The following is a 24,672-nucleotide window of genomic DNA, read 5'->3' on the forward strand; positions in this document are numbered from 1 at the left end:
CTTGGCCCGGCTCGGCGATGAGCAGGCGGAGGCCGCGGGCGGGGAAGGCGGTGGCAGCAGGGGACTCCAGCCACGTGCTGCCGGGGCGAGTGACTGGCGGCCCGGGGCTCCTATGCGGAGGCCGGGCGGGCGGGCTTGCTGGGGCGTTTGCGCCCCATGTCGGCCGGCGAAGGCGGCCGGGCTCGGGGCCCGCAGTGGCGTTGGCGTGAGCGGCCCCTTCCCGCATGGCGGCTCTGCCCGGGGCAGGTGGTGCCTCCTGGGACGGGCCGTGAGGGGCGGCGGGGACCTCGAGGTTCCCCCCCCCGCCCGAGGCGCAGAGGGGCGGGGAGTGGGTCAGCGCCGCGGGGGAGCCCCGCAGGTCGGGCCTGACAGCGGGGCCGGGGACACAGGGGAGCCCGCCTGGCACTGCCCAGTGCCTGCCTGAGGCGGGAGGGTTGGGGCAGGGGCGGCCGGGGCCAGCCATGGCCTTTACCAGTTACAGCAGCCTGAACCGTGCCCAGCTGACCTTCGAGTACCTGCATACCAACTCGTGAGTATCCTGCCCAGCCCTGCCTACCGTCCACTAGCCTGGGCCTGGAGGTTTCTTTTCGCCTCTCTCACCTGGTGGCAGCCCACCCACAGCCACTCGTGGCCAGTCTTGAACTTTGGATGCTCGTTTTACAAAGAACCAACACCTAATTGCCTTGCTAATCCAGAAAGGGTCCCCAGAGTCTTCCTGTCTCCAACCTATTCTACAGTCTTTGTTGAACAGAGGCTTCAGCGGCATGAGCATGGTTTGTATCTTCAGTATAATTCAAGTCAGCTGCAGCCATTTATATCAAAACCAGATGAAACTCAACGGTGGATCTTCAGGAATCAAATATTTATGCTGCTGCCAGCTACTCTTCTTGATCAAACAATCCAACAGCAACAGAAAGGCAGAATCCTTTAGAGGTGTCTTCAAGAAAGAAAACAGAACAGTTGAAAGCAATTTGCAAGAAGGATGTTCTTTGTGTCCGATTCCTCTGTGTTTGATTTTTCTCCCCAAAATAACTTGTCTGCTGAGGAAACTGATATTAGTCTTTTCTCTGAAAGTTCTGTAGATCACAGGGTAAGGAAGATATGGAATAATTTTTGCACATAGATTGTGCCTTTCACTCAAGGATCACAAAGCACGTATAAATATTAAGTATCACAACACCTCTAAGAGGTAGGTAGGTATTATACCCATTGCAAAGATGGGTATACAGAGGCACAGAGATGACATGACATGTATGAGGTCATACATCAGTAGCAAAACTAGGAATAGAATCCAAGAGTCTTAACACCTAGGGCCCCACTTTAAATACGATCTGTGCTCTCTCACTGGAGCATTAATTAACAAAGGTACTCTTTTTGTGTATTTGCTTATATATGTATTGTTTTAGAAAAATATAGGCACTTTACCTAAATATCTGATATTGTAGCATAGCTGTTGGAAAATGCAGTACGTGGAGAGAGATGGAAAAAAGTGGACTTCCTGTAGTTTATAGAATGTGCTTTTCTGTAGAGTGATTTGATATGAGAAATCATTCTCTTTTTGCCTCTTTCTTGGTAGTGGCTGTTTCCCCTTTATAATGTTTTGTTTGGCTAACACTTGCATGTTTTTGTTCAGTTGTATTTTTAAATATATTTCCTTTCTGCTCCCAATTGGCTGTCGGGGCTTGTTGTGTTTTAGTACAGTGTATTGGAAGTCCAGAAAAAGAAAATGTTCTGATAGAGCCGAAGAAGATTCAGCTGTTTTGAGTTTGGCTACTTTCATCTATTTACCATTGTGGGCTGCATCCAGTACTACCTGTATAGCCTTGAGGATGTCACATGGGTGGCAGCTCTATGCTGAGTGGGCTGCAAGTTGAGAACCACTGGTCTAGAACATACCCAGTGTTGCTCCTGGAGTCAAAGTGACATTAGTATTTTAGAAAAATCAAATTTGGTATTCCGATACCTGTCGGAAACCTGCAGATTGCAAGTAATCAGCTGTGTAACGCTGTCTAGGGGGAAGGGAATTTCGTCATAAAGCATGAGATTTGTTATCCTTACAGTAATAAGTTTGAGGATAACAATGCAGACTAGTGATGGATTCTCTGCATTCTGGTCAGTTGGCCTTTAGAGGAACCATACCTCTTTGTCTTTATGACTCCTTTGTAGAAGGGGGAACAAGTAGAAGAATTGACTATGTCTACTTGTGTTACTAGGAGAAATATAGTGCAATGGTTTTGATGGTGTTTCCCCTCTGTTACCTTTTTCAAATACTGAGGCAAAATAGGAGTGAGGGAACCTCAATGGTAGCATAATCTGTCTCCTTTAGACTTCTACGGATAGAGCCAGAGCACATAACTTTGAGTTTTTCATTGTTTGGTTCTAAATTGTGACTGTTTTTATTAATAGTACTGGAAGAGAGGTGGACTGCTTGGCAAAGTTTTGAGTATTTATAATGATTGCTCTTGGCAAATGGGAATTATTTTCAACCCATGGATGAAAAAAATAGCAGTTATAGCTCTTGGGCACAAGAGAAGGTGGTAATAGTGACACTGTATCATCTGAGGGACAGTGGTGCTGTGATTCCATTCATTGCTTTGCCCTATAACTAGTTTAGTTACTTTAAATGTTGTGCTAGGTCTTCTGGTTGGTGTATGAGGATTGGGACTTGAGACTTCTGAGTTCAGTTCCTGGTGACATCATGGTCACTTGGTCAGTCAATGACAGCAAGTCCCTCCACCTCTATGGCTCAAGTCTTACCTATCATTAAATGATTAAAATGTCCAACTCCATGGCAAACTGGATCTAAATTGTGCTGTGAGGCCCCAAGATTTTGCAGTGCTCGAGTATGGCAGATTGGAAAGTCTGCAGCATCTGCATTTCAGCTACAAAATGGAGACCTCTAATAAATGTGAGATTGACTAGTACAGTCATTACAGTGATATGTTTATTTTTATATTAAAATAATTTTATGCCGTCATCAGTTTCAATTCTTAATATACCATGGATTTTGCAGTGCATAATTGCATCATGGAAGTTGTTAGGAGGAAATATAGAGGTTTTGGAAAATAGGTGAGGCACAATTAGGGCTTTTGACATCCAACAAGGGATGAGAAGCATGTTTGATATTGTGGGATAAATACCTTAGTTGGATGTTTCTCCTAAAATGATCAATAGTAAAATCATTTAAATAGTGACATTTTAAATTTTAATCTGTTTCAGAATTAATTCTTTGAGATGAATGAAGCATTCATCTTTCAGAACCATGGTCTCAGGCAGTTGCAGACTGAGGAAGACATTTTCATGTTTTCATGGTTGTTTTCACAGTCACAAGAGCTAGAAACTTTTAAAATGACAGCTTAGATTTTGAAGCACAATCTCTGGCTGCGGAACAGAAAAATACATAGTTCCTGATTATAGCTGTTTACTTTTTAAGTTTTGTCTACTGGGTAAATGAGTCGTGGTTTTAAAAAAAAAAAACCCTCAGCCCGGCATGAACTCGTATGTTTTAATTAGCACGTTGCTAAACACTACTTACCATTTCAGGTAGATTCATGTTTTTTAAAAGGGTTATTTGTTAGCTGGTCAGCATTAGCCATGACCCTAAAGGTCAACCTTAGGGGTCATGGCTAATAGACTGACATGTTTTTAAACATTACCTGATGTGTTTGAGAGCTTGCAAATTAAAGCATTTAAGTTTAAAAACATAATTCATTTTTCCAGTGTAGACAAACCTAAGAGTTGTATTAAGGCTTGTAAAAGACCTTTGCGATCCTTTCATGAAACCGTCAATGTAAGGGTAGAGTATGGTTATAACTGACAGTTAATTATGGATCCCTAATACAATAGATGTTTTAAAACTTTAATAAGATGGTGTTTTTTTCCTTTTTTTAAAAAAAGTTAATCTATTAACTGTTAAAAGCTATTGAGTAACCTGGTACAAAATTATGTTTTAAAAAGCTTAAACTTGCACATAGACCTGGTTAACTTGTCTCTGTATGCTTGAATGTGTTTGTAATGCATAGTTGGTTGAAACAATTTGTTAAAATTTGTACCACTAAATTTATCTTCGGAAATAAATCTTCTAATGACAGCCTGCTGTCAAGAGTTAATATTTGTGGCCAAGTTAAAACAAAAGCTGGCCCTTTAACTAGAACTGACCTGTTAGGCACAGTTAGAATGGCAGATGTATATTTAAGTGGAGCAAGTTTTATTTTTTTTCTCCAACAGCTGCTCACTAAATTTGAGAAATTAAAAAAAATGCAGTTTCTTTACCGATTAAAAATATTTTCTGCCTATAAGTAAAGGATACAATAAGCCGATGTGTGAAGGTTTTATTACAGTAATAACAAGAGAAGACAGCTCTGTTTGCTAACGGGATACCAAACTCCGGAAATAGAATTTGGTGCATTGCTGGGACCACCTTTGCTACAGAGAAGTTGACTTATCAATCTGTGGTATTAATTACGTGCCCATCACTTCTGTGTACCTATAGGATCAGGAATCAGATTGGTTGTTAGGGAGGATAGGGTACTCTTCCAAGCTCCACTCACAAAATAAGTCCTGTTCACTTCAGATGTTGCTTTCAATAGACTGTGCAGATGTTCAGAATATGATCATACATGCTTTCCGGGTTCCTTGAATTTGGCTTCCTTTCAGCGTGGTCTCAATGCATCACACCCATGGCATTGTTGGGTTCCTTAAGGCTTGGCTCCCTCTTGGTAGTGCTCATTTTTCCCAAGCCCACCCATTTGTGCTCTCAAAATGAACTGTTCCTCAGAGTAGATTTTGTAGATCTTCACAATATATTGCCTCATCTTACATGATTTGATTGTGCAGTGAAATAGCTTAACAATGAAGACACTTAAAGTAGAGACATCTGAGCAAATATACACTGAGGTGAAAGGGATAGTTCACACTTCTCAGAGCTATTGTTTCAGACTCTTTGCAAACTTGGGCAGATATTATTGCATCAGTTAGATTTGATTCATGTTTTTTGACATGTTCTTTGCAACATGTTCATGGGCTTATTTCTATACAACAAGAGGGCATCGGGAGAGAACCATTACACTGCCATTACACGCAAGGATAGATGGAAGTTAAGTACTTATTTGTTGGGTAGTTTTGACATGGAGGAAGTAGGCATGTTGTTGCTATGAATTAAGAGATTGATTAATAACAATGCAGATCAGCCTCTTGGCTTGGTTTTAAAGTTAATGTTAGACTCTGGGGATCTTTAAGGCCTGTTCTGAGAGTAATAGTGTGTGTATATATATATATTTTTATACATATGCCAAAGGAACCTTCATATTTATATGCCCTAGCTCAGGGGTTGGCAACCTTTCAGAAGTGGTGTGTCGAGTCTTCATTTATTCACGCTAATTTATGGTTTTGCGTGCCAGTCATACGTTTTAATGTTTTTAGAAGGTCTCTTTCTATAAATCTATAAGATATAACTAAACTATTGTTGTATGTAAAGTAAATAAGGTTTTTTAAATGTTTAAGAAGCTTCATTTAAAATTAAATTAAAATGCAGAGCCCTATGGTCCGGTGGCCAGGCCCCAGGCAGTGTGAGTGCCACTGAAAATCAGCTCATGTGCTGCCTTCAGCACACGTGCCATAGGTTGCCTACCCTTGCCCTAGCTAGTGATAAATATTTTTGGATTTCATTTCACTCAGTTTTACCAAGGTTTTGTCTCTTTGCCTCAGTTGGTATGAGAGAATTACATTGTTGGTAGGCATTCAGATACCACTGTGATGAATGCAGTGGGAAAAACATAGTTATTTAAAAAAGGATTAATCATTCTGGCACTCCTTAGATTTTGGTGTGATAGATCTGTTTTTTCAGCCCTTTCCCGTGATTTTTTGTTTCTAAATCCATATTTACATCTTTTTAATTACACAGCAAAGCATATTTTTAAATATTTGATTCACTGAGTTGTAGTTTGATGTGTTTTGGGATGTAGTGTCAAAGATGCAGAAGTATAATCTATATTCATTCTGACTCATCCATCTGCTTCTGGCTATCCACTATATGGAATATTTTCCAGATATATTTTCAGTGGACTATATTTGTGGATTTTTGTAATTGTCCTTAAACTGATGGGAGTATTGGAAATCTGTGCATGAGGGAATTTCTGCCCTTCCTGTGGGTTCAGCATTTCAGCGCTACTTGTATTTGTGTGTTCTGTGCAAATTTTAAGGTTTCATTCTAAAAGAAGATAAAAAGTTTCTAGCTCTTCTGGTTATGAAGAGAACCTTCCAAATGTAAACTGAGACAGAGCTCTCATCCTTAGCCTGCAGGCAAACTGAAACAGAGTCTGAAAGATGTGAAAGGCTCCATTTGTATAAAAGTTGTGATTCCTGAAAGCTAATATCAGCTTCTTCATTGCTGATTGCTTTAACAGAAACATCCTTTCCTTCTGCACCTATCGATGCATCCTGAATACTATTACTTTTATTCTAATCAGAGTTCAGCTGATGAGTTAGTTCTAAAGATTTTTGTAGTGGATTTGAAAGTTTAATAATAATTGTGTCTGAGGGGCTCATTTGGACAAAGTACCTTTATAATTATTGTGTTAAGTGTTAGGGCTGTCGATTAATCGCAGTTAACTCACACGACTAACTCAAAAAAGTCACGATTAAAAAAATTGTGATTAATCGCAGTTTTAATCACACTGTTGAACAATAGACGACCAACTGAAATTTATTATTTTTTTTTTGGATTTTTTCTACATTTTTAAATATGTTGATTTCAATTACGACACAGAATACAAATTGTACACTGCTCACTTTATTATATTTTATTATAAATATTTGCACTGTTAAAATGATAACGATATTGCACTACAGTACTTGTACGATGTGAATTAAAAAATAGTATTTATTTTATCATGAAAGTGCAACGTACAAATGTAGGGTTTTTTGGGGGTTTTTTGGTTATATAGCTGCACTCAAAACAATGCAAAACTTTAGAGCCTACAGGTCCACTCAGTCCTACTTCTCATTCAACCAGTCGCTAAGACAAACAAGTATCAGAGGGGTAGCCGTGTTAGTCTGGATCTGTAAAAGCAGCAAAGAGTCCTGTGGCACCTTATAGTCTATAAGGTGCCACAGGACTCTCTGCTTCTAAGACAAACAAGTTTCTTTACATGTGCAGGAGATAATGCCCACTTCTTATTTACAATGTCACCAGAAAGTGAGAACAGGCATTCACATCGGAATTTTGTAGCTGGCATTGCAAGGTATCTAAATGCCAAATATGCTAAACATTCATATGCCCCTTCGTGCTTCGGCCACCATTCCAGAGGACATGCTTCCATACTGATGACACTCATTTTAAAAAAAAGAAAATGTTAATTAAATTTGTGGCTGAATTCCTTGGGGGAGAATTGTATAGCTCAGGCTCTATTTTACCTGCATTTTGCCATATATGTCATGTATTAGTAGTCTCGGATGATGACACAGCACATGTTCATTTTAAGAACGCTTTCACTGGAGATTTGACAAAACACAAAGAAGGTACCAATGTGAGATTTCTAAAGATAGCTACAGCGCTTGACCCAAGGTTTAAGAATCTGAAGTATCTTCCAAAATCTGAGAAGGGTGAAGTGTGGAGCGAGCATGCTTTCAGAAGTCTTAAAAGAGCAACACTTAAATAGAGAACTACAGAACCCGAACCATCAAAAAGGAAAATCAACCTTCTGCTGGTGGCATCTGACTCAGATGATGAAAATGAACATACGTTGCTCTGCACTGCTTTGGATTGTTATCGAGCAGAACCAGACATCAGCATGGACACGTCCTCTGGAATGGTGGTTGAAGCATAAAGGGACAAGTGAATGCTTAGCACATTTCGCATGTAAATATCTTGCGAGGCTGGCTACGAAGTGCTATGCAAACATCTGTTCTCACTTTCAGGTGATGTTGTGAACAGGAAGCAGGCAGCATTATCTCTTGCAAATGTAAAACTTGTTTGAGCATTTGTCTGAACAAGAAATAGGACTGAGTGGACTTGAAGGCTCTAAAGTTTTACGTTTTATTTTTGAGTGCAGTTATTTTTGTACATAATTATACATTTGTAAATTTAACTTTCATGATAGAGATTGCAGTACAGTACTTGTAGGAGGGGAATTGAAAAATACTGTTTTTTATAGTGCAAATATTTGTAATAAAAAAAATTAATCATATGATTAATCACACTGTTAAACAATAGAATACCATTTAAATATCTTGATCTGAATTATAACAGAATACGAAGTATATAATGCTCACTTCATATTTAATCACTTGACAGCCCTAGTAAAAGTTCTTGTAAAGTTCAAAGTCAGAGTCAGTAAACATGCTCTATATGTGGCCCAATGTATACTGGTCATTTAATTTAATCCAGGGAGGAACACTATTTGTCCAGTTTCTGTGTTTCTCATAGTTTAGCTGAAGTTATCACAGGGTCATAGGTAGTCTGCATTTGAAAACTGATTAGCTTTTGAAGATGCATCACCATGTTGGATGTACAGCGGAGATTTTACATCTATTGGCCTTTGACGAAAAAATAATGAAGGCTTTAAAGAAAAGGGAACAAAAGCCAGGTAAAAGGTTTTGTGGGAAAAGACTGCAGTAGAGAAATGGCGTGGAATGTTACAGTTTTGGATTGGGAACCTCTTATGAATGATAACAGTTAAGAATTTTGGACTCAAATATTCTTATCTTCAGGATTATAGTGAATTGGGATTCAGTCTGAGAAATTTTGACATTGAATTCCTTGGATCTCATGATGAAACATACCATGCTGTTTCATGATCATCTTTTTCTGGATTAGCAACAGCTGCAGCCACTGATTTCTCTGGAAAATATCACCTGATTTCCGCAATAGTCGTAAGCATATGAATGCATACCAAGTTCATATTTATCAGAAATTTAAATCTTGGAATTTGAAGAGATCCTTTTAAGGAAAAGAAACCTCCAATCCTGTGCAGTTTAATCATTGTTAGGGCATGTTTTATTAGTTAAAATTATTTAATTTAGTTGTCATTTAAAAAGAACCAATCAGTATAGTAAGTAATCAAGGATGCACATGTATTGATTACTTCTTGATAGAAGAGTGCCAGTCAGTGATTCACTGTTTTGACACCTTGTAATAGGGGGAACTAATATAATTTCCCCCTTAGCTAATACTCTGAATGCCACTACACAAAGATCATAGTTTAGATTTTCTTGAGTCAAAGTGCTAATATTTAATCATTAGCTGTTTTATTGGTCTCCTGTTTTTGACAGGACTAGATGACCTCTTGAGGTCTCTTCCAACCCTAATTGTCTGTGATTCTATGAATAGTTCACCACTAATCTTTAGTTTTGTTACATTAATTGGCGGGGAAGTATGTTACAAATTAGTTAAAAAATTTTAAAAATTCAGCTTGACATAACATAATAAATTGAGAGAGAGAGAGTTTCTTTCAATTTTGCAGTAACCTTCCTGACTCTCAGTGTTTGACATTTCAGAACCACTCATGAGTTCTTGTTTGGTGCCCTTGCTGAGCTTGTAGATAATGCCAGGTATGTATTTGAGATTGTATTTGTATTAGGAGCTAATTAAGTTTCTGTGGTTTAATTAGCCCACGTATTTAGGGTAAGCAGCTCAGTGACCTTCACTACCAGTAGATCTTAAGAAGAAAGATGTAATGCAGAAGCTTATATTATAGCTGAATGGTGATGGTGCACCTGTATCCTACATAAGATACAGGCCCTCCCCAAGAGGAGGACGGGTCCAATCTTGAAAAATTGATAGTGTAAACAGCTAGAAAACACACTGTGTGTTAGGAGACCAAGGAGGATCAATTTTATATCCTTTTTTCCCTAGCCTTTTGGTGTGGATTTTCATTGTTGTGCTTTGCAAAAATGAATTTTATGGCTATTTGAAGAATAGTTAGGTCATCTGGTGCATTGGGATAGAGAGGGAGGTTCCAGACGTGAAGGGGAGCACAGACTCTGAAGAACTTTTGCTTGAGGAGAAGGTAAGTAATGTAATAGAAGTATTGATGTCTTTCAAAAGCTGAAAGAAGCTTGAAGTTGGAGGCTTATTCCTTCGTGATGTACTAAGATACTTTTCCTTCATGTACTTGTTTCCCTACTGAAATGAGTGTCTGTGATGGAATAGGTATTTGCATTGTAATCAGGTTTAATTAGTATGCAGCATCAGTATCTTGTGGTGAAGTTTGGATCCAAGCAAGGGAAAGCCAAAAATGCAATGGTACACAAAAGCTTCTTGGATTTCTTTGAGGGGTGCTGACACTTAGCGCCTTAGAGAGACATGGTGGGTGAGGTAATACCTTTTATTGAACCAATTTCTGTTGGTGAGAGACAAGCTTTCGAGCTTACGCACAGCTCTCGAAGAAAAATTTTGTATAAGCTCATCTCTCACCGGCAGAAGTTGGTCCAATAAAAGATACTACCTAATTTGCTTTGTGTCTCTTAATATCTTGTGACCGATGTGGCCACAACAACACTGTATACTTAGCGACTTATACAGTTTTTGATCCATAATGATAGCTGCTGTTGAAATTCCCACCCATACATGTAGAATCCTCTCGGGCTCCTAGCGTCTTTCACCTTAATCCGTGTTTTGGACGCTGATCGTGTTTTTGTTACTTTGTAGAGATGCTGATGCCACGAGAATAGATATTTACACAGGTAAGTCAGACGTCTTTTCCTTCAATGCCAGCAGTGTCAGGAGGATTGCAAAATACACCCAGCAAATTATGGATTTACAAGTTGATAAAATGGTACTGGACACAGAAACTCCCTAAGGTCAAGTGTCCCTTTAGTAATGCCTTCAAATCTATTACATTTCTAACATCAAAAAATCGTTCAGAAGGAGAGGTGTAGGAGGGTGATGAGGGGAGTCTTGCATTATCTTTAAATAGGTCTTGAATTGAATCTACTAGAATCTTGTACCAGATTAAAGGAATCTTATAGCATTTAAGGCCAGAAGGGACCAATAGATTATCCAGTCTGACCTCATGTAGCACAGTGCACTAGCACCCACGCACTAACCCAACAACTGAATGAGACCGAAGTATTACAACCCACAGGAGACCAGACTATTATGTGATATAGGCAGAGAATAGGAGGCACCAAGATGCGCTAGTGCCAGAGCCCTCTGCAGTGGCAGGGAAATGATTCCTTGAGATAAACCCAGATAATTCTGGCAAGTGACCCGCATCCACATACTGGAGAGGAAAGTGCATAACCTCCAAGGTCACTGCTGGTTCTGATATAGGGTAAAATTTGCTCCTGACCCTGCATATGGTGATCAGTTATACTCTGAGCATATGGGCAAGAACCAGCCAGTCAAGCACCTGAGAGAGAGAGAATGCAGAATGTCACCTCTGAGCCCAGGGCCTCCCTCAAGGTCTCATTTCCAGCTGTGACCATCTCTTAATGTTGTTTACCCCCATCATTTCTGTTTGGAGACTGTTCTAGAACCTCATCCCTCTGATGGTTAGATACCTACTTCTAATTTCCGGCCTGGATTTGTTCATGGCCAGTTTATATACATTTGTTCTTCTGCCTACATTGTCATGTAGCTTAAGTAGCTATTCACCCTTCCTGGTATTTATCCCCTTAGTATATTTACAGAGAGCAGAAACCCCCCTGCAGCCTTCTGTTTGCTTTACTAAACAAGCCAAGCTCTGGGCCCTTCATTCCCCTGATCATCCTAGTAGATCTTCTTTGCACCTGTTTCAGTTTATCTTTTTGGATCATAGGTGACCACAATTGTACACAGCTTGATTATTTTCTTCTCAGTAATTTAAAACGTAAGCTTCCTCTGCTTGCTTTGATTTAGCAAGTGAGCGTAGACTACCTTCCTTTCCTGATGAAAGCTTTTGATGCGGTGTCTCACAGTATTCTTGCCAGCAATTTAAAGAAGTGTGGATTGGATGAATGGGCTATAAGATAGATAGAAAGCTGGCTAAGTTGTCGGGCTCAATGAATAGTGATCAACGGCTTGATGTCTAGTTGGCAGCCAGTATCAAGAGTATTGCCCCAGGGATCGGTCCTGGGGTCAGTTTTGTTCAGCATCTTTATTAATGATCTGGAGGATGGCGTGGACTGCACCCTCAGCAAGTTTGCAGATGACACGAAGCTGGGGGGAGCGGTAGATACACTGGAGGGTAGGGATAGGGTCCAGAGTGACCTAGACAAATTGGAAGATTGGGCCAAAAGAAATCTGATGAGGTATCAACACACAAGTGCGGTGCATTGCACTAGGAGAAGATCCTCTGCACCGCTACAGTGGGATGATGGCTTAGTGAGTTTGCAGAAAAGACTGGTTACAGTGGTGAAGTGGATATGAGTCGGTGTCCTTTTGCAAAGAGGCATGCATATTGGGGTTTATTAGTAGAACTTGCCAGTTCATGGGAAATGTTATTACTCTCTATTCGCAACTGGTGGGTACCATGGTTTGTGTCCTTTTGGTCCCTCCATAAGAAGGATTGACGATTGGAGAGAGTCCAGGGAAGCACAATATTAAAGGGCTAGAGCAAGACTTACAAGGAGGGCTAGGAGACTGGGTGTTATCTTTCAGAGAGACATCTGAGGGGATTTGTAGTATGATCATAGTGAGGGGTTCCAAGGGGATGGCTCGTGTCTCGTGGTCAGATGACAGAAAAAGGAGTAATGGTCTCAAGTTGCAGTGAGGGAGGTTTAGGTTGGATATTAGGAAACAGTTTCGTTAGAAGGGTGGTGAAGCACTAGAATGGGTTACCTAGGGAGGTGGTGGAGTTTCCATCTTTAGAGGTTTTTAAGGTCAGGCTTGAGAAAGCCCTGGCTGGGATGATTTAGTTGGGGTTGGTCCTGCTTTGAGCAGGGGGTTGGACTAGATACCTCCTGAAGTCCCTTCTAACCCTGATGTTCTGAGAAAGAGAATAATAATTTTTCGGTAATAACACCTACAATTTCATCGGCTCCTGTTTTTCCTACTAAGAGTTCTTATTGATGGTGACTAATCATTTTGTAGTGGTACCACACACGAATCAGCTAGAAGTTTGAGTCCAGCCTGATGTGTTACTCCAGTCATGAAAACTGTTTGGACACTTTCAAACAATGTTTAATTCCCCTTCCTATTTGAGTGTAATGGTTCTGTTAATTCTTCTCTTGTTGTAGAACGGCGAGAGGACCTGCGAGGACAATTCATGCTATGTTTTTTGGATGATGGAGCAGGAATGGATTCAAGTAAGTTACAGGAAGTTGTATTTGCAGTCACACTGAGAAAAATAATTTGAATCCTTGCAAGTATTCTGTCAGTGTCACATCCCTATGGTTTTGATGGGCTTAATGGGTGATGCATGTGGTATAAAAACTTAAGTCAAACAATTAGAGCAGCAGTGGCACAAGACAGAAATTGAATCTTATTGTCACAAGGAGTCCATGCAAATCCATGTCACATCTGCAAGGGGGACTAAGAGCCTCTTTTTCCTCTGCCATGGAATGAGCAAAACTGTGACGAGAATAATTAAACTAGACTTCCTTCATTCTGCCTTGGACCCAAATACATCCTGCTGAGAGGAGTTCTCTGCCTGCTTTGCAAAAAAGTCTAGCTAAACTCAGAAGTTTTTCCAGGAGCAAGCAAATGGATTCTGAAGACCTTCTTTCGCAAGTTTGACTCAGGCACATAACTACAGGACCTCTAAGTAGTGTGGGAAGTCCATGCTACCACCAAAATGAATCCTTTACTGTCGTGATGAGTGACACCCACCTAGATCATCTGCTGATCCAACACATATCAATACCACTCTTGGATAAGGTATTGGCTGCCATAAAACTTGCAATAGTTTAACATGGGCTGCAGAAGATTTTACCAATTAAAGCCCTGTCTTACTTCCCTTCTTTGGGTAAGGTTATTAAGAAAGTGGGGCACAAAGATTCCAGGAGCACCTGATATATCAGTAACCTAGAAGTTTCTTAGTCATCTATTTGATTGAGGTTTGTACTAACTACATAAGGGCATCCATCCCAGGCTCTGGGTGCTCTTGGCAAACTATACAATTAACAGCAGATTCAGCAGTTGATTTAGTGAGAGCACAGTTACAGCAGCAACCTATCAGCAAAACTACCTCTGAAGTGCCAACCTCAGCCTTTCCATCAACTTCCTGTGGGCCAGGGAGACAATTTGGGTCTTAGTGTGTCCTTAATGTTAACACATGTTCGGCTTTTGGTCTTGGACAGAAGGTAGACATCCGTGTTAATATTTTAAGATTTATCAGCAGCTTTTGACACTGCCTCTCTGTACTACCACCTTGTTAGGGTGACCTGGCAGGATGGGTGAAGTCACACTAAGTTGGTTAAGTGTCATTTTCTTGTGGACATCCGAGAGGATTATGGTGGTTGGTTGCTAGTCTTCCCTGAACGCTCTCATTTGTGGAATCTTGCAGTATTGAGATCTGTCTATCTTTCAGCATGTATATTGAACTACTAGAAGATATTAGAGGATGATATGGGCTTCAGTAGTAGTAGTTCATGACAACATTGTGCATGAGAAATGAATTATGTCCTTTCCCACTGACTTGGTGCTTGAGTGAAAGTGTTGGTTCAACCTCAGTCTGGGAAGGATAAATACAATGCTTCTAGGAAGGGAGGAAGTGCTTTGAAGAATTGAATGGAGCCATGTCTTTGCCCTTTGAGAGCATCTGCCATTTAAATTGATATGCATCTCTTACTGACTCCACGCTGCCAGAAAATGCCTCTTCCTATCTTCAGCAGGCCAGAAGAGTGTGATTCTGTGTGATGCAGACCTAATCACAGTGATCTGTGTCTTCATTGCTTCCGGGCTGGATGATCACAATGGGTTCTACCAGTAATGAAGGCTACATAGGAGCCATGTGGAAGCTCTACCTCGGTCATTATGCAGCAGCAAACTTGAACAGAACTGCTGAAAAGAACATGTGGCTGTGCATGCTGCACTGCCTCCCCATCCAATTCTGGGTCTACCTGAAGGTCTCAACTCTTATATGTGACGGTTTAGGATCTAGCAATCTCAGAGATGGTCTCTCTCTGACACCTGCTCAGGGCCAATGTTGCAGCCAGCTGACTTCAGGATGAAATTTGCAAGGGCCAGTAGAAGGTCGTCTACCAGACTTTCCTACCACCAGAAATCAGGCTGAGTCCTGTGTTCAGTGTAAAACACTTCTCTGTACAAGCCTTCCCTCTAAAAAGGTGGTCTTAGAATGGCTTGGCAATGTTTGCCCTGTAGACAGACCAGAACAATCTCACTTAAACATGGAACTCAAACAAAGGAAGGATAGAACATATGACGCGTGGGAACAAATGTTTGGTTTCCCTGGCTGTTCATGTAGTTCTCTGGTACAAAAGAGATGAGCATATTAAAAATACCTTTGTAACTCTCCATACTTATGGCATTGCAGCCCAGATACACTCATAGTGTGCTAGTAGCTTCTCATACACATTGCTCATTAGAGGGAACAGACAGAACCCTATGGTACTCTTGTTGTCAGCTTGAGCTCTGGCTTCAAATGGCATTGTGAGAAAGCATTGGTCTTGGAAAACAGTTCTTGAATCCAGTGAGCTTGCAGCATTGTAACGCCTGGCAGATGATTACAAAACACACCACAACAGCTGATCCACACATTAACTGACAAGCTGTTCTACACAAAGAAGCTCATTTCCTCATAGTTTGGATGGGAAAGTTGCCTATTCTTGAGTAGTCTCTGTCAGGGGTTCTCAAACTGGGGATTTTGAGATTATAACGTGGAGGGTTGCAAGCTGTCAGCTGCCAGCCCCTTTGACTCCAGCATTTATAGTAGTGTTAAGTTAAAAACACTTTTTTTATATTTATAAGGGGGTGGTGGGGTTGCACTCAGAGGCTTGCTGTGTGACAGGGGTCATCAATACAAAAGTTTGAGAAACACTGCTCAGATTTCAGAGGAAATGGTTACAGAGAAGAATATTCCGAGTAATTTCCATTCTTCTCAAGGAACCATTCTACCAATAGACAATACTTGTCTACATAGCTTGAAATTTAAACGCTGAGGCAGAAATAAGCAAACCTTAGCCTAATGCATGCCGTTCAAGTGACCTGAATTTCTCCATAGGCATATGTCCTGAGAATTTGTAGACCAGGCAAGATTTACTCCCATACAGTCATCCCGAAGGTTTAGAGTCATTCATACTTAAGTTTATTATGGAGGTTTGTGACCAGCTTATCAAACTGTTAACTTTATCAAATGTCTTTTCTGTCATCTAAAGTTATGCTCATGTCTTATATGTTGAGGCTTTAGTCATAGAATGCTGATAGCAATGCACTTGCGACACTTAGGAAGTGGTGCTTTAAATTTTGAATGGATCTGATTTTTATTCAAACATTAAAGGAAGAGTTTAGACATCTAAATCCTTCATGACCACATGGCTATGGTGTTGTGTGTTGGAAACATGTAAAGCGGAGAGGGTTCCCTTTGAAGGCTAATTTGTTTATCTTTGATACTATGATTCATGAGGTTGTATTGCCTTTATGAAGAAATATGCAAGGTGACTATATGGTCCTGGGTTGTACCTTTGCTATACTTCAAATTAGACACACAAATATGTTCCAATTTGGTCTTTGGCAGGAAAGCGCTGGATGCCATAACATCACCATGAACTCAAGCCTCTGTTGTGCATAGATCTCTTTTTCTGTGCATAGATACCAATGTGCCTTTGAAATACCATGGATCAATGGGTAAATTCTGGCTCCAAACTAATACCTTCCCTGTACAACTGCATTTCTGATTAAAATCCCATAATTGGGATCAGTGGACCTGAATATGAAGAAAGTGAAAACGTGTCTATCTGAAAATTTTCCTTTCTTCAATAATGCAAGTCCACTTGTTTTGTGGATATTAACTCAACCACTTGTTTTGTGGTTCTAGGTACTGGGATATTTGTTCAGTGGTTCTTTGCTCTGTGCCCTGTGGACATCAAACAACAACTAAGCTACAAATAATATGGCTAAAGTTATAGTATAAACAAGTTCCATCGTTACTGCTCACTCCAACCGGTTTATGCTTCAGTGGCAAGGCTATAACACTCACCATGTGATGTGTAGGTCTCTCTTTCCATCAGAGCTTCATGGAATCCAGAAGCCTATTGAGGATTAGTTTGACTTGACACAAGATGGAATTTCTATGCGTAATTAGACCTGTAGAACCAGTCATATTGATCCCCCTGCCATTCCAATCTTCTTGTCTGAACTAAGGAATTTCACATCATCTTTGAATTTGTAGATTCAGTTTTTCCCCAATAGGTTCTTTGAGATGTGTTCTTTGAGTGATGGTCCCTATATGTATTCCAAACATGGGTGCACATATATGCAGGAGCCGGAAGGTTTTTTCAGCAGTGTCGGTTGGCCCGCACGTGTGCTGTACGTAGCCTCATGATGCAGGCAAGGTTATATGAGACTGTGTGAGACGATGCTCCCTTAGTTCCCTCTTACCGCTGCATGGTTGGAGTTGGAATCCTTGTTACTCCATACTTGTAACTTGCCTGCAAGAATGCTTGTCCGTTGTACATAGTATTTCTCTTCCTTTTTTATTATAATTAGTGTAGTTAGCGGTAACCCTCTCCCTGTCTGGGGCCGGGCTCTTCCCCTGCTTCTCCAGGGGACTATACCCCACGTTCCAGAGTTCAAGAATCGTGTGTCATGTCCTCGCTCATTGTCCATGAGACATGAGTATCACCACTACCTTTATTGCTTCGAGGAAGCTCATCTAGCTGCCCATTGCAAAATCTGCCACTCCTTTCTGCTGTGGGGCTCACCTATTCCGCCTCCATAAGTTCCTCATGGAAGAGGCTCCCTGGCTGCGTGCCTAGTCTGACCAGGAATTGTCAGTTCTAACAGTGCCTTTCACCAGCAGTGAGCCCCCCACCTAGCATTTCTTGCGCCTCAGATCCAAAGGTGCAGCTGGTGTCGGAGAAGTCCCAGTGTGAGTCTCACACACACACTTATGGGCGTTGTAGCAAGTCCCCATCATGGACAGTTGCATAGCTCAATGTTCCCTCCCCGAGTGGCGTCCGGTCAGGGGAGATACTATGTGCAGACACTACCTTAGTTTTCCCCATTCTGAAGGCAAATCTAAAAAGAAGCGAAAGGTGGCAGTAACATTGAATGCACTGGCTGGCCACCAGCACTGCTCTCCGGCACGCACACTGCCAGTGCAACAGCTGTCTCTGCACTCCATACTGCAAATGCCATCATGCTGTGCTGATCATACATGCCCTGGATGCCTGGTGGCATTTATGCCCTCCTCCTGGTGGCACACATGGAACTGCCCTATCCATCTTTTCTGCTGCTCGGGGACCGGAACCCCCCTCTCCAGCAGAAGCATTGTTCCTACTGGGGAATAGACCTTGACCGGCCCTTGGCTGCAGACTGTCCATACCAACAGCTTCCCCGATAGTGGGTGTCTCCAACTCTGAAGTCCTCTCTGGGGAAAACCTGTTCTTCTCTCCTGTGTCCCAGCACAGCTCAGACTCTCAGGCACAGCTGGTGCATGTGTCCGGGTATGCTCCCCTCCCCTGCCACTGATGCCGTGTTACTGCTACCCGTGGGTCCCACCATACCATGAGGACCCAACCTCTTGGCAGTATTGGCCATCCTGCGACCCTTATCACTGGCCTTATTCACCTCCGGCCACCCACCCTTCGGTCCGGGCCCCTGCTCGGACTCAGAAGTGGAGCCAATATCGATAGGTTCCAGCAGACCTTATCACTGCCTCCTTGCCGAATGATACCCTGATTTTTCCCCCCACCCTCTCACCTCCTGAAAATCATAAGTAGTAGCAGGAGCTGCTGCAGACGATTGCTAGTGACTTGGACATACTCCTGGACGAAGTCCAGACCACTACCACCACCAGTTGCTGGATATCTTCCAGTCCCAAGGACCAGCTTGCGCTGTGTTGCCCATTAGTGATGCTGTCCTGTGGGCGGTCTGGCACACGCCTGCCTCCTGTGTCCCCTATGCTGAAATAGGCAGATTGCTGGTACTTTTGTTTCCTTGAAGGAAACAGACTTTCTTTTCTCCCTCCCACCCACCCGCCCGCTTCTCTGGTGGTTCACATGGTGACTGAACGCTTGAAGCAGCATACGCATGGCTAGCACACAGGGTGGCCAGATTTCTGGGCTGGAAGCTCTACTTTTCCGCGGTGTTGCAGTTTCCAATGGCCAATTACCAGGCTTTGCTAGCAAATTAGGACTTTAACAATTATGCCAGGCTAGCAGAGTTCCTGGATGACTTGCCATTGGACAAACGGCAAAGCTTCCAGGCCCTTATGGAAGAAGGTCACTTGACTGACCAGATGAGCTGCCAAGAGGTGGTTAGTTGATGTTGCAGACCCATCCTGCTCCCTTATGACCGGCATAGTCATGCACAGGGAGTCGTGGCTGCCATCCTCTGGCTTCCAACGGGAGGTCAAGACCTCCATTCAGGACCTCCCCTTTGACAAAGACAAGCTGGTGTCATCAGTCTTTGCCAAGTCCCTTCACTCTGTGAAGGACTTGAGGGTGACACTTTGGTCTCTAGGTATTTACATCCTAGCACCCTGGTGGAGACAGCAACGACAACCCTCCCGGCTCTGGTCCTGTGTGCCATACCAGACCGCTGTCTCCGCTGTGAGGATGCCCCACCTTGGTGACACTGATCTCAAAGGCTCTGGGCCTCAGCCCCTGCCACAGCCACCTCTTCCTCCTCGCCTCGTCAACCACCCAAAGCCCAGTTTTGATGCACACGTTGAGAGCTGAGAGTCCCCTAAATCAGCATCCTCGTCCTCCCCTCTCACCAGTCACCTTAGGGGCTGACTTTCCCGTTTTGCCCACAACAGGGGGAAGATCGCCATGGACCATTGGGTGCTGGGGATCATATGGCACTGTTACTCTATCAAGTTTCTCACCTCCCCACTCCTCTGGTCTCCCACGGGGGATACCTCCCACCATGCCCTCCTACAAAATGAAGCATATGCCCTCCTCACTAAAGGCACGATAGAATGGGTGCTCGACCCCTTCATCGGCTAGGATTTCTACTCTCCATATTTCTCATCCTGAAGAAGGGTGGAGGGCTCTGCCCTATACTTGATATCTGCCTTCTCAACACCATCAGCTGCAAAACCAAGTTCTGTATGGTCATGCTCCCCTTGATTATTTCCTTCCTTCTCTGGGGAGTCTGGTTCACAGCTCTCAAATGAAAGATGCATACTTTCATATCGACATCCACCTGGCCCACCACAAGTTTCTTCGCTTCCACATGGGCAGTAACCGCTACCAGTTCAGGGTCTTTCTCTTTGGCATTGTGATAACCCCCACAGTCTTCACAAAAGTGTTTGCAGTAATGGCAGCACATCTCTGGCATCTGGGATACTCCCTGTGTTTGGACAATTGGCTTCCCCTCATGCCTTCCTGCACCAAGCTAACATCTGCCCCATCACAGTCTTCACTCTCTCCTTGCCACTGTATCTGCATCAATGAGAAATCGGTGCTCATCCTGACACAGACAATCCACTTCCTTGGTACCTACCTCGATTCCATGGCTGCCCAGGCCTTTCTCCTGGGAGACCGCTTCGCCACCTGGATGGTTGTAGTGGTGGCCCTTCACCGCAGCCCCCGCATCACAGTGCATCTACGTAATGCTGTATACTCAATTACATGTGTGTTGTCTACAGCTGTGGCTCCTGTCAGTTGCCTGGCCCCATGCCACCCACTTGGATGACACACTGCTTGTTCCACGCTCGCTTTGGGCCTCCCTGCTCTGGTGAATCAACTCTCCAAGGTGCTCTTCAGCACCCCCTTTGCCACACCTGTCCCAACTGTCACCTTGACCATAGATGTCTCCCTCAGCGGTTGGGGCGTTCATCTGAGTGAGCACATTGCCCAGGGGTTTTGGACTCAGCATGAGGCCCACCAGTACATCAGTGTCCAGCTCTGAGCAGTCCGCTTGGCTTGCCACATCTTCCTGCTGCTCATCTGTGCCAGTTCAAATCCTCTCTGACAATATCACGGTGATGGCTTACATAAACAGGCATGGGGGCACCAAGTCTCTGTCTCTTTATACAGAATCAATCCACCTCTGGAACTGGTGCATCTGCCATCATGTCACGCAGCACACAGTATATCTCCCGGGCACGCAGAACTCCATGCCAGTCAGTGCTGGCCAATGTGCTCAGCCGGCACTGATACCTCAATCACAAGTGGGAACTCCACAACCCCCCTCTCCATTCGCCGTGCCATGCCTGGGATACCCCTTGCTAGCATCTTTTTGCCATATGTGACAATCACAAGTTCCCCCTCTACTGTTCCTGGGGGGCCACGGAGTCCAGCTTCCAAGGTGGTGCTCCCTCCTGCCTTGGGGTGTCGAACTCCCCTATGTCTCCCGCCCCATTTCCCTCCTTCCTGACGTGCTACAGAAAGTCTGCCAGGATACAAGCCACAATACTGCTGATCGCTCCATTCTGGCCCAGTCAGTTGTGGTTTCCCGACTTCCTCCGGCTTTCTGCCCACCCCCTGCCCCATCTCTGCCTGATGCTGGACCTCATCCCGGACCGGGACACTGTCTACCACCCCAATCCTGGCCCTCTTCATCTCATAGCCTGTTTTTTGGATGGGGCTCATGCGTAGATAACACCTGCTTGGCACCAGTGTGCTTCATCCTTGCCCACAGCAGGCAGATCTCCACCAGAGCGTGTTATACAGTGAAATAGGCCTGTTTCATCTTTTGAGTTCAGCATCATAACCTTTCCCTGGACGCTGTCTCCATCCCTACTGTCCTGGACTACCTCCTTGAACCTAAGACCTCGGGCCTTTCCCTTAGTTCTGTCCTGGTCCACCTGGCAGTGCTCAGTGTCTTCCTCCTCTTCTCCCCCATGGATGGATGCTCAATTTTTAACCATCTCACCACTACACGCTTCCTGAAGGGGCTGCTGAACACCTTCCCACTGGTGATCGTTCCTGAATCATCATGGGACCTCAACCTTGTCCTTTCCACCTCACTAGATCTCACCCCCCCCACCCCCCACCCCCACACTTTGAGCTACTGGCCATGTGCGCCCTCTCCCACTTCTCCATAAGGGTCATTTTTCTCATGGCCATCACTTCTGCTCAGTGGATCAGTGAATTGGCCGCCAAGATCGCTGACCCACTATATACAGTCTTCCATAAGGACAAGATCTCCTTACACCGTCACCCCAAATTTCTCCTGAAGGTGATGTCAGACTTCCACATCAACCAGTCGATTTACCTCCTAGTCTTACAATCTAAGCTACATGCCAGTCTGGAAGACAGAACCTGCACTCACTGATGTTCGTTGCACCCTCACCGTCTACCTTGACAGGACCTGTGATTTCCGTGCTTCTCCACGCCTTTGCAGACAGATCCTGAGGTCAGGTCTTCTCCTCCCAGTGTGTCTCAAAGTGGGTCTTGACCTGCATCCATACATGCTACAAGCTCTCTAATGCCATGCCACATGGCTGGATTATGGCACACTTGACTCAGGCATAGGCAGCCACTTTCACCTCCTTGGCAGACGTATCCTGGCATAACATCTGCTGGGTAGTGACATGGCGTCTTGTCTATACCTTCATGGCCCGCTATGCTATAGCCCAGGGGGCAGTAGCCGATGGAGCCATGGGTTGTGCTGTCCTTCAGACTGTGATACCTCCTGCATCCTCGCAGCCTTCTCCGCACTGATCACTGCTTGGTACTTACCTGCGTTTGGAATACATACAGAGACCATCACTTGAAAAAGAAGAGGAGGAGGTTACTTACCTGTAACTGAAGGTCCTTCAAGATGTATAGTCCCTATTTGTATTCCAATTCTCACTCTCCTTCCCCTCTATTGTGGTCCACTTTGCTCAGTGGTGAGAGGGTGACTGTGATGGGGTGTCATCCCACACAGCCTCATATAACCTCGCCTGTGGCACAAGGCTACATACACTGCACGTGTAGGCCAGTGGATACACTGGAGACAGAAGATTTTTATATCAGTATGCCGCACATGCACACTCATGTTTGGAATACAAATAAGGCCACACATCTCGAAGAATCTCCTGTTACAGGTAAGTAACCACCACTTATCTCACTAAGGGTATGTCTACACTATGCGCCGGATCGGCAGGCAGCGATCAATCCAGCGGGGATTGATTTTATCACGTCTAGACATGATAAATCGACCCCTGAGCCCTCTCCGATCAACTCCTGTACTCCAAATCCGCGAGAGGCACAGGCAAGGTAGACGGGGGAGTGGCAGCAGTCAACTCACAGCGGTGAAGACACCACGGTAAGTTGATTTAAGTACATCGACTTCAGCTACGTTATTCATGTCGCTGAAGTTCTGTAACTTAGATCGATTTCCCCCCCATAGTGTAGTCCAGGGCTAAATAATTTATTGGGGATTCAGTTACCTCACAAAAGGATCATTTGCTGTACCATTATCCCTTGGATTTACAGTAGCTTGACGCTTTGTTTGTAGTTTCAAATGCTGGCTTCCCATCTCACATATAATGGAAGACCTGAATTAATGTGGTGGAAGGCAAATAAAAAAATAGTCCCCAAACCCTACAACCTCAGAATAGCCATATTCTGTGTTATCACATCCTTTCCATTGTGATTGCACCATGTGTCCAATGCTACTAAAGAGTATTAAATCTTACAATTGTGTTTACATATTGGAATGATACTACTTTAATGTCGTGCTCTAGAAACCTGCCAGTGAATTTACAATTGTTTTATTGGCATACTAGTTAGTAGTACTGTTTTGTTAAAGTGATCATAGTTTCATGGAGGAAGGACTTGGAATTGGGTGCATGGACTTATGTGGAGTATTATCAAAATTTTGTAAAATACAAAAGCATATTATTGAATAATGTTTGCAGAAGAATCTGTGCTGTAGTTGTCCTGCTGGGTACTTGTAACCTGAAGGTATTTGGAATTGTTTAGGACCTAAGAGCAGAAGAAGGATTTCCCTATTTTGTGAGAGGATCAGTATCTTTGTGGAATTCTGAAGGGTCCTGGGTATAGCCTACGCTAGAAAAGGTTTGCTGGTATAACTATATGAGCAAACCATTCTAAAGTAAATGCAGCTTCAACTAGCAAAAGCTTTTATACTGTTGCCCCAAATGAAGTAAGCGTTACTCGCAAAGGTACTTTTTGCCATTATGATTGCATCTATATTATTCCTTTTGCTGGTATAAAAATATCTTTTAAAAAAATCACGCCCATAACCAACCGTTTTTCTGGCCTTCAGTGTTTGGACTGTGTAATGTAATCTGCCACTATGTAATGTAATCATGATGATCTTGTAAAACGTGTGTGTGTGTGTGTGTGTAGAGAGAGAAAATATATATACACCTTTACCCTGATATAACATAAATTTGGATATAACACGGTAAGGCTGCACACTCTGACGGATCAAAGCAAGTTCAATATAACACAGTTTCACTTATAACGCAGTAAGAATTTTTTGGCTTCCGAGGACAGCGTTATATTGGGGTAGAGGGGTGTGTGTGTATGTGTATATTTTATATAAATAAAAAAAAATTCCCCTCTCACCCCTATGGGTGGTATGTGTCTTCCTCAACCTCGGGGCCTCTACCAGAGGCCTGGGAGTTTGAGGGTTCTGCGCAGTATCTTAGCTGTTCCTAGCAC

The 24,672-nt window shown here is 43.3% G+C and overlaps 1 protein-coding gene across 4 annotated transcripts in view; it reads left to right on the forward strand.

Moving 5' to 3' along the window:
• Positions 1 to 375: 375 nt before the first annotated feature.
• MORC2 (MORC family CW-type zinc finger 2) overlaps positions 376 to 24,672 on the forward strand; it is a 112,515-nt gene continuing 88,218 nt past the window's right edge. For 3 of the 4 annotated variants that reach the window (XM_032768346.2, XM_032768348.2, XM_032768352.2), the window contains exons 1-4: positions 377 to 529; positions 9,496 to 9,549; positions 10,649 to 10,683; positions 13,159 to 13,227. In XM_032768346.2, the coding sequence (XP_032624237.1) occupies positions 462 to 529; positions 9,496 to 9,549; positions 10,649 to 10,683; positions 13,159 to 13,227 (226 nt within the window). In that variant the 5' untranslated portion in view covers positions 377 to 461. Of the gene's footprint in view, positions 530 to 9,495; positions 9,550 to 10,648; positions 10,684 to 13,158; positions 13,228 to 24,672 lie in introns of all 4 variants that reach the window. The other variant, XM_075060133.1, reaches the window with a different exon arrangement.

The sequence above is a fragment of the Chelonoidis abingdonii genome, chromosome 22 (assembly GCF_003597395.2).
Source record: "Chelonoidis abingdonii isolate Lonesome George chromosome 22, CheloAbing_2.0, whole genome shotgun sequence".
In the NCBI taxonomy this organism is placed as follows: domain Eukaryota; kingdom Metazoa; phylum Chordata; order Testudines; family Testudinidae; genus Chelonoidis; species Chelonoidis abingdonii.